At 35.8% G+C, this 10,711-nt stretch overlaps 1 protein-coding gene across 1 annotated transcript; it reads left to right on the top strand.

Moving 5' to 3' along the window:
• Positions 1-2,149: 2,149 nt before the first annotated feature.
• On the top strand, positions 2,150-10,445 carry LOC107740117 (leucine-rich repeat, immunoglobulin-like domain and transmembrane domain-containing protein 3). Its single transcript, XM_016552429.1, has 4 exons — positions 2,150-2,438; positions 3,621-4,087; positions 6,389-6,694; positions 8,565-10,445. Exons 1-4 carry the CDS (start codon positions 2,323-2,325, stop codon positions 9,605-9,607), a joined length of 1,932 nt encoding a protein of 643 aa, XP_016407915.1. The 5' UTR covers positions 2,150-2,322; the 3' UTR covers positions 9,608-10,445.
• Positions 10,446-10,711: the final 266 nt, after the last annotated feature.

Genomic DNA, 10,711 nt, shown 5'->3' with positions numbered 1-10,711 from the left:
TATGCGACTGTCTTGCTGGGTCATCCCCTTCCTCATAATGTGCAGTAATTTGAATCCTATGCTAAATAGGCTACATTGCGCTGAAACTCCTACTCTTCGATGGTAGTGTTTGATTTGTGCCTGTTTACTTTGTGGTGATCTCTCTAACTCCTCTGAGTCCTCCTCTCACCTTTATATTACTATTGCTTGTTGAGCCCCTAACTTAATGCTTTCTCTGAACCCTCATCTCTCTCTCTCTCTCTCTTACTCTGGCTCACTCTCTCTGTCCTCCTATACTAGTAGTCTTTTTGTACTCTCACTAAAGAATGCTTAGTAGCAAGCTGTACCATTAATTTGTTTTGTACATAAATGTGCCAACCGCTTGACAGTGGCTTTTCTGATCTGTAGGGACAAACTGCTTGCATAAATAAACTACACTGGTGTACTTGTTAATAAATACGGTTGTTGTTGTTCTTAACAGTCTGTGTATCATGTTGGAGTTATGCACTTCACACACACTCTGAAAATGTTTTGCTGGTTTACTTTTATGTGGTAAGATCTAAATTAATTGAATTTACTTCTGACTAAAGAGGATACACAAAGCAATTTGTAAAGGTCAAATTTTGAAAACAGTATTTTCAACTGGTTGTATATGATATGTTTCACATTACTGTGTGTTTATATATGACTCTAAAGCTTTAGATGTGTATTTTCATGAACTCACTTGGTTGTTCAACAAAGTAACAGAAAAAAAAAAACGTTTCAGTGGTATGTACTACAACTATTAGGCCTAACATATCAAATATTTAGGACACCGACGTTCAGAAGCTCACCAAGGCTGCAATTACTTGATGAAAAATACAGTAATATTGTGAAATATTATTACACTTTAAAAGAACTGTTTTCTGTATTTATTTTAAAATGTAACTCGTTTCTGTGATGGCAAAATTAAATTTTCCGCAGCCATAAATCCAGTCTTCAGTGTCATTTTTAAATCATTTAATGCATCATTGCTAAATACATTTTTTAATTTATTAAAAAAAAAAATGTCAAAAATAAAAAATCTTACTGACCCCAAACTTTTGAAAGGCATTGTTTCTACAGCTCTGTTATTTTCACTCAAACCACATGGAGGCAGGCTACAAAAGGACATCTCTCTTGTCTTAGCCCACTGTATATAACTTGATAAAGGCCTTATAATTTTAAGGTCTTATTTTATATAAGCAGTTATTTCAAGGTCATGTTATAGACACAAATAAAAACATTTTTAGAAATCTCAACCTACTAAAAAAAAAAAAGTTTAAATAAAGTTTAAAAAGTTTTACAAAAACTAAAAAGAAAAAAACTAAATAATAATAAGCTATAATAAAAATTATAATAACATAATAATAGAAGCAGAATTGCTGCCTTCGAGAAAAATCAGTGGTGCCAGCAATTCACTGCACTTTTTGAACACTTATAATTTATTTACTTACTAATGAACAATATCAAAAATAAAACGATTAAATTCCACAAAACTGAGCAGAAATTATTGCAACAAGGCAAATGCATGCAAACCAGATGTTGTTATAAGGATGGACACACTTCATGATGTTTTTAATTAAGCATGTTTTCCCTTGATACTCACACTGGCCTACAAAAACACACCCGTGGCAATTAATCATGTTTTGACAAATTGGTACTAAAGGAAAATCTGTTCATTTTCTAATGTACCATACGCAGCTTTTATTCATACACTGTCAGTTGTCAGTATGTTTTTGTCTCAGTATTTTCTGAAGCCATTATATATCTCTCAGACTCAGACAGAAGAGTTTGGCCTGTCTGCTCTCAGTAAATCATGACCTGTACTTCATTTTACACACAGGTGTCATCTAGCCTCCATGCACGCAAACACTTCACAGCCAAAATCAGTTCATACACCAGGTGAAGGAGTGTCTGCGAGCGGTCACGTGATGATGCTGAGAGAAGAGCCTTCTTGTAGTTCTAGCCGATTAGCGTGTGCCTGCAGGGCTTATCCTCCTCCTCGAACTCAGTCACACACACTAACGCACTCATACACACAAATAAACTCACACACACTTCCCATCCCACTCTGTTCAACTTTAGTAACCTACTCAGCCTTGAGAAATCCTCTTTCTAATCTGGGTTCCCCCCCACCCATCCCAATCCTCCTGCTCTTCTCGGCTCTCACCTGCTAGCATGCTAAACAAGATGTGGGCTGCGAGGCACTTTTCTTGCTTTTCCTTGAGGACTGATAAAGGAGTTTTTGTCCACTGATGGTCGAGTGGGATCTGATGTGTGTGTGTGAGTGTGTGTGTCCGTGCTGGTTCATCTGACTGAAGGATGTATCGTCTGCTGGTGGCCCAGGTTCTACTGGGCTGCTGGATTGTGGCACAACCCTTCTGTCCTTCCCAGTGCACCTGTGTGTATCACGGACGCAGCGATGGCACTGGCAGCAGGTAAGGACACTGTTTCACTATAGTAATAATAATAACAGAGATAATTAATAATTTAGCATTTAGAGAAATGATCATTTACATTTTAACCACAGACAAATGTTCATGTATGTAAAAGTTTATTATGTGACAAAATAAAATAAAAGACATATGTATAATGGAATAACTTAAAATATATATATTTTTCAGCAATATAACAATACAATAAAAATTGTGTAATATAAAATATTATTTTTTCATAAAATCTGAATCAAAATAAGCAAGATTTTTGTTTTATCATAAGGATAGACAAGACACATTTCATACTTATGTTTTTAATGGCATGTTTCTTGATACTAGATATATAAATTAAATCAGGCCTATAAACATATTCTTAATTATTATTTTATTTTTTTACAGATTGGCACTGAAGGAAAATCTGTTTATTTCCTAATATAGGCTTTCTTAAGCAGTTGCCTAATGTTTTATTTATACATTGCAATTATATTTTGAAATTGTAAGTTTTTAAGTTGAAAAAATTTGAAAAAAAAAGTTTGACGTTTTTCTAAGTCTTTTAAAATTTTTTAAATGTGTCATTCAATTACAGTCTAGAATGTAAATGTATATATTTATATTAATATAATTCTAAATATACTTTTTAATAAATAAACTGGATTTCAAATATGCTAATAAGTCATCCCTTGAATAAAAATAGATTTTAAACTATCACGTGGGTTATTAGCTTGTGTTTATCTGAGGGGCTTAGCTGTAGAGTGTGAACACACATGTTAGAGGAAACCATGTGTAGCCTACTGATTTATAAAGGGTGAATACAGAATCAGACAAGTGCAAATGTAAATTACATAAATGTAAAAAAAAAAAAAAATCCTTTCTTTATGAAGCTGATATTCTATAGGCCTGGGGTTCTCAACTCTGGCCTTCAAAGTCCACTTTCCTACAAAGTTTAGCTCCTCCAACCCTAATCAAACACACATGAACAAGCTAATCAAGGTCTTCAGAAAAACTATAAGTTGCAGGCCGGTGAGTTTGATCAAGGTTGGAGCTAAACTCTGCAGGAAAGTGGATCTCGAGAGCCAGAGTTGAGAACCCCTGTTATATAGGCTAATAAAATCCACAGCGAACATCATCACACATAGGCTCATATTGGTCAAAGTGATTAACCTCTGCTATAAAAATCTGCCCCAGGTCTGTTCTATGCAATGACCCTGACATGTCAGATATTCCAGTCAACGTCCCTGTGGACACGGTGAAGCTGCGGGTGGAGAAGACAGCTGTGCGTCGAGTGCCCACCGAGGCCTTCTATTACCTGCCCGAGTTATGCTACCTGTGGATAACATACAATTCAGTCACGTCTGTGGATCCTGGCAGTTTCTACAATCTGAAAGTTCTTCATGAGCTACGGCTGGATGGAAACATGATCGCTACCTTTCCCTGGGAGTCTCTGAAAGAGATGCCCAGTCTCAGGACCTTGGACCTGCACAACAACCGCTTGACTAGTATTCCTGTGGAGGCAGCACTTTACTTGGTTAACATCACCTACCTAGACATTTCTAGTAACAAGCTGACTACCCTTCCCTCTGACCTGGTGGACATCTGGCCTCCATTTTCAGGCATCCTGCCCAGTGCCAATGCATCACAAAAGACTGTTCTTGGTGGGTAAAAATGATGATGGCGCATCTTAAATATGCATTATGACAGAGTTTTTAAAAATCTTTCTTTTAGAGGGTTACCATTCTAAATGACCTTAGTCAGCAAAAGAAACCCAGTATTTGAGGAGGATTCACATTAGCATTCATAGTAAGTTGTATGAGCTTTCCCTTGAGGAAAAAGTTGTGCATTTAATTGTATTAAATGTGCACTTGTAGTGTACTTCATACCTTAAAAGTATATTTTAACTGTACTTGCAGATAACATAATATTAATGAAATAGGCCACTTAACTGTACTTCAAAAACACACACAAAAAACAAAAATAACGACTTTATTCAACAATTCGTCTCCTCCGCGTCATTTTGGAGAATATCAACTGAACATAATTTTTATTATGTATAAATATATATATATATTTTTTTTCTGTAATAAGTACTCTTTTTGTAGAGCATATGCTGAAGTGTACTTCTTTTTCACAAGGGTCGGCTTACTAAAATGCTAAGAATCTGGGTGGAGACATATGAAATACCAAGTAAAAAGATTCAACAATATCCCTCTCTTCACCATGTCTTTTTATAGTAAGTCCATGTATGATCTTTAAATATCTAAATCTAGGCTGTGTCTTCATGGGCTCTCCCAAGTTAAGTACAAGCTAATCTTCTAATGGAACTTCCAACTGTGTGGAAGGCTCTGAGATTTGAGTTTCTTTGAAGTGCTCATCTGGGAAGAGGATGATTCATATGTTTGCTCAGTGACATCTAAACAACAGATCTCAGCTGAAGAGAAAGTTATAATAGTTTGATAGATTCATGTGTGTTTGACATAATGGATATACAATTCAAGAGTACACTTTTATGGCATCTAGTGAAAGTATAGAATACTTTATCAGCTGGTGGAGGTGACATGATAAAATGTGGGGTGAAAATTGTCAAATGTGTTTTCATTAGGGCTCATGTTAATTGAGTTTTAGTCTACAACAACATTGATCACGGTTGGCCAATGCACATGGATCATGTAAAATGATCAAATAAGTGGATTTTTCAGTGATTATTTCTGTAGGTTACATTGTTACGTCAGTAGATGATGACAAAAGGCTGTGTTTATGAGTGAGTCATTTGAATCATTTATTCAATGCAACATTCAGGAAGTGACTGCTCTTATTAGTGAGTCATTGAATCAGTCACTTAGCTGATTCATACAATAGTGAATTCGGAACAGCATACTAGCATACTACTCCTACAATTTTTCTGCAAAATATTTATATGACAGAAACTGTATTAGTATTATGCCAGAATGCTGCTCCCAGTTCAGTCTCTGACTTAATTAGTAAGTCACTGAATTATCCAATCAGCTCATTTGTTCAAGAATGCCACTACAAGTATTAAGCTTGGAGATTTGTGATGGTTTGATTAGAATTGTTTTCTTCGGAATGTAATTGGCAATGTTGTGTTTAAAATGTTACTTGATATAAAATGTACATTTACTGAACTGTTCAAAAGCAAAATCAGAGTCTCAGTACAACAGCACTTTTGCTTGTGTGATATTGCTTAAATGCAACTGCATATTCTGTACTTTCACCAGGTGCCATACAAGTGTAAAAATGAGCACAAAAGCACAATATGACCGGGATTTACCCTGTATCATCAGAATATTAGCAGTTGTCACCATCCAGCTGTTGAATTGCATCAGTGGACCGTCTAATTCCCTGTTTACAGTCAACCGATCTTCATCCTGCCATAGACAGAATTATGGGCACACTGTGGTGTTAATGTCCAACACCTGATGTATGCGAGCCAGACAAGACATCCTGGCTTCAAAATTGACAACTTTCTGATTTGATGGGAGTAAACTGCTGTTTTATTATAGTAGTTGAATAATAAACCTGTGGTCTTTATTTCAGTATGTTGAGATGTTCAGTAAGTGAAGTAATGTTTCTCCATTCTGTTTCTGCGTTTGGCAGATCCCTTTATCCAAAGTATCTTACATTGTATTGAAGGTATACATTTAGTCAGTTTATGCATTCCAAATATGTCTTTCAATTCAAACATGCAAATCAAACATGACTTTGCTAGTAACATCATCTGTGTTTGAGGTATACTTTTGCGAATACTTGTATACATGGGTTGTGCAATTCGAACTGAAGCAAAACAGGATCATTCAAATTTGATGTAAGGAACTAGAATTCACTTGACAGTCTTGTTTGAAGAAAGTGTTAACAGCTTGGAGTTTGAAGGTTTGTAGGCCTTTGTACATAACATATTGCTTTCATAAACATATTCTAAGCAACTATTTCAATATTTGCAGGTCTACAGGACAACCCCTGGTACTGTGACTGTCGGATTGCCAAGCTCATTGAGTTGTCTAAGATGGCCAGCATACCTGTGGTGTTGATGGATCAGGTTCTGACATGCAGTGGACCAGAGAATTTAGCTGGTGTTCTGTTCCAGCGGGCTGAACTCGATCAGTGCAGCAAGCCGTCAGTTATGACTTCAGCAACTAAGATCACTTCACCACTGGGCAGCAATGTGCTTCTGCGGTGTGATGCCACTGGTTTCCCTACTCCCACCCTTCTCTGGACCAGAGCTGATGGGACGACGGTCAACGTCACAGGTATGAGTGTCACAAAGTATGTTAATGTGTGCACTTCAGATTACAGCATTTTTTTTGTAGTTGAGTGACAGTCTTCCCCTAAAATCATACCATGCGTAATTAAATATTTGAAGGCTTAAAAAGACTTTTAATTGCATATAGTCCAGTTAACAAGTATACATGCTGGACGAAGTCAGACTGGTCCAGTTTCAGCTGGATTAAAATGGTTACATGACATTTTAAAAAGACAAATTATTGTGAATGAAATCTAACTTTTAAAGTGCAAACTAGGACTGCTTGATTATCAGTTATAGTATTGATATTAGATATTTAATTGTTCATGTTTGTTCATGTTTTTACATTTTGATTACTCAAAGTTGAAAACACTGACAATTTTTTAGCACTGTTAAATGCAATTTTTAACAAATCTGATGAATATCCATTTTTATACTGTACGTTATAATTGTGTGATGCTTAAATACAGTTGTAACATTTAAAATGATTGATTTTTTAGTGTTTTATTTTTTATTTATTTAGACAAAACAATATATCATATAATATATTTAAAGGAATAGTTCACCCAAAAATGACAATTTTGTCATCATTTACTCACCCTCATGTTGTTCCAAACCTGTATGAGTTTTTTTTTTTTCTTTTTAAACACAAAAGAAGATTTTTTTGAAGAACCAAACAGTTGTTGGTCCCCATTAACTTCCATAGGGAAATAAATGCTATGTAAGAAATACTAAAGGGGACCATCAACTGTTTGATTATCAGCATTCTTTAAAATATCTTCTTTTTTGTTCAACATAAGAAAGAAACTCATACAGGTTTGGAACGACATGAGGGTGAGTAAATGATGAGAAAATTGTCATTTTTGGGGCGAACTATCCCTTTAATGTCAGCCGATTTTAGTGACTGGCCAAAAAATAATTATCAGTAAACTGTCCAGATTTTATATTGTGCATGCCTAATTTAACCCTCAAATGGTCCTCATTTCCTGTTTACACTTATGGTCTTTGGGGTCAATATGACCCCAAAATTGATAAGAGTAATTGTAAAAAAATATATAAATTTTTAATCATACAAATAATATATCATTTTTTTGTTTGTTTACTTCTCATCTATACTTTAAAGCTGTGTTTTGGGAGATATAAAGTACTTTTGTACCTATTTACCACAAAATTCCTCAACTACACCATTAGCTTGCATGTGAAATATTACATTTTCATGACAAAATCACTTAAATATGATCTAAATTTGATGAAAAGCATCGTCAGAATAGTCCATCTGCCATCAGTGGTTCAACCGTAACGTTATGAAGCGACGAGAATACTTTTTGTACACGAAGAAAACAAAAATAACGACTTTATTGAACAATTCGTCTCCTGTAGAAAAGTCACAAAATCTTATTCCACTGAAAGGAAGGGAACCATTTTTTTTTTTTTAAAGTAAAAGTTGATTGGGGTCATATAGACCCCAAGGACCGATTTTAATATTACATATTATGTATAATATAAATAATATATAAACATTATTTTTTATTTTAATATATAAATTATATGATCAGTAGCATCAATATTATATATTGTTTGTTGGCTATAACATAAAAATAATTATTGTCTTTTTGGTGTAAGGCAAAATTTAACTGCTGGTTCATCCCTAATAATTCCTAATAATGCAAATAAATGCATCCTTGGTGAGCATAAGAGGTTTCTTTTAAAAACATTTAAAAAATATACATCCCTGCAACATATTGCTTTCATGAAGGCAGAATTTTAAAATTGTTCATCCCTGTAAAAATACTTAGTACAATATCTAAAGCATCTTTTAACATCTACCTTTTTCTTACAAATTCTAAGTTATTGCTTACCATTACATGTCTCTGTAGTTGTGCAGGAATCTCCAGGCGAGGGGGTCCGTTGGTCCATCCTCAGTCTACACAGTATCGTGATTAAGGATGCAGGCGATTACCGCTGCAAGGCCAAGAACTTCGCAGGAAATGCCGAGGCGTACATCACCCTGTCTGTGGATGGGGTGCAGGCCTCAACGCCGTCCCCACCGATAAACATAACCAAGCAGCCCGACGATCAACCCGTGACTTCTTTTGCTGGGACTAAGATGCCATTGTATACTACCTTAAGCCCTGCTCTCACAACCAGAGCTGCCATGACCACAATTCCACCACTGACTACCAGGAAGAGTCCGGGACCAGGTGGAGGAATTCAGAGGTCTCCACCGGCTGGAGACAAGCCAGCTAAGATCCAGCAAAGCAAGGGCGGCAAAGGTTCTCTGACGAGTGAAAAGTCTAAAAAGAAAGCTGATCTCAAAGACATTGAGGTAGTGGAGGAGACAAGTGACACGGCGGTCTTACTGTGGAGAGCTGAAGGTTTGCCAAGCGACTCGCCCTTAACAGTTTTCTACTTTCCATACGATGCGAAAGACGATAAGGAGACGGTCGATACGGAAGTTGGTCAAGGGAAGCTGCTCTTGGAGTATCTGATGCCTAACCAGGTCTACACGGTGTGTTTGGTTACTAAGGGTTCGGTGGCTGGGAAAGAGCAATGTGTGGATTTCACTACTCTGGATAACGGTGGAGAAGATGGGCAGAACAAAATCCTGATGATCGCCAGTGGGATCGCATGCGCAGTCGCGGTGCCTCTCATTGTGGTGTTGCTCTACAAGATCGTATGTCTCTGCTGTAAAGGAAACAGTAGCAGGAACAATGGACCAGACGACGACCTTTCAAAAGAGACGTACGTAAAGTTCGAGACGCTCACTATGAAACAAAGGACTCTGAACGGGCAGGCGAATGATCTTTGGGCACGAAGGCAGACTCAGGAGTCAGAGAGGATGCTTCTGTGTTCACGGTCAAGCATTGACTCTCAAATGACGTACAAGAGTGACAGCTCTAGATCCGAGTATCTGTGCTAATGTATAGCATATCGGCTTTGTGTGTTACTTGGTATTACTTGGTATTAGACAAGCTGTGGCAACATCAGTTTTAAAAGATTAGCTCTTGATACGCTGTCAAACTCGTTGCCTTACAAGACTTATCTTGACCCACAAATTGTCTCATTGCCCATTTTTCGAAAGCCATATTCTTCACTCAATCACACACAATTCTGTATTTGTTTTTTTTTAATGAAATACAGTGTACATAAATGTAAACATTGTGTACTTTTGTGTACTTCAACATATGATTAAGTAGAGTTACATATTATGAGTCATGGAAATTTTTATTAAACCTTTTTACTGTCTAAATAAAGAATTTCATTTTTTCCTCAACAGGAACCATTGATATTTTTGTGTTATGTGCTGCAACAGAAAAGTTAACACACCAAATTTACGATAGGCACCACTTCTCTTACGTTTGGTTTAAATTTAAATTATGTCAGAAAAGGATAAAACCAAGCAGAAACAGATACTTTGTTACAATAGCATATAATAAAATTTCTGAGATGATGTGTGTGAGTTTGAATGAATATGCATTCCTCTAAATGCAACATGTGCATTTGATGTTTCAGTCCTCTTCTTATTTTTATGTCTTCTCTATCTTTCTACCTCTCTATCTTTTGTTTAATTGTACATTTAAATGCAATGTTTGTGTAAATGTATGTTTATGTGCTGTAAATCCTTTATGTGTGCCATGCATGTCACTAAAATGTCCATATTCCCATTTTCTTCTATTAGAATGTATAAAAATAGTGTCATTTGCAATTCAGGATACAGCACAGCATGAGCATAATTTAGAATTTTCTATAAATGAAAGAATCCTGAAAAAGCTGATCACAGCTTCCACAGAAAAATATTAAGCAGTACAACTGTAATTTAATTACTACATTAATTTATTAATATTTCTTGAGCTCCAAATCAGCATATTTGAATGATTTCTGGAGGATCGTGTGACACTGATGAATAGAATAATGGCTGCTGAAAATGTAGCTTTGCCATCACAGGAATAAATGACATTATTTATTTATTTATTTTTAATTGTAATAATACAATATTACTGGTTTTACTGTTTTGATCAAATAA

The sequence above is a fragment of the Sinocyclocheilus rhinocerous genome, unplaced genomic scaffold (genome assembly GCF_001515625.1).
Source record: "Sinocyclocheilus rhinocerous isolate Xijiao unplaced genomic scaffold, SAMN03320098_v1.1 scaffold584, whole genome shotgun sequence".
In the NCBI taxonomy this organism is placed as follows: Eukaryota; Metazoa; Chordata; class Actinopteri; order Cypriniformes; family Cyprinidae; genus Sinocyclocheilus; species Sinocyclocheilus rhinocerous.
This window is presented reverse-complemented; position numbering and strand designations above follow the sequence as displayed.

Excerpts from the sequence above, each read along its gene's own strand:
- LOC107740117 (XM_016552429.1), top strand. The coding sequence starts at position 2,323 with ATGTATCGTCTGCTGGTGGCCCAGGTTCTACTGGGCTGCTGGATTGTG. Across the intron at positions 4,088-6,388 it reads ATCACAAAAGACTGTTCTTG|GTCTACAGGACAACCCCTGG; the intron begins GTGGGTAAAAAT and ends CAATATTTGCAG. Across the intron at positions 6,695-8,564 it reads GACGACGGTCAACGTCACAG|TTGTGCAGGAATCTCCAGGC; the intron begins GTATGAGTGTCA and ends ATGTCTCTGTAG.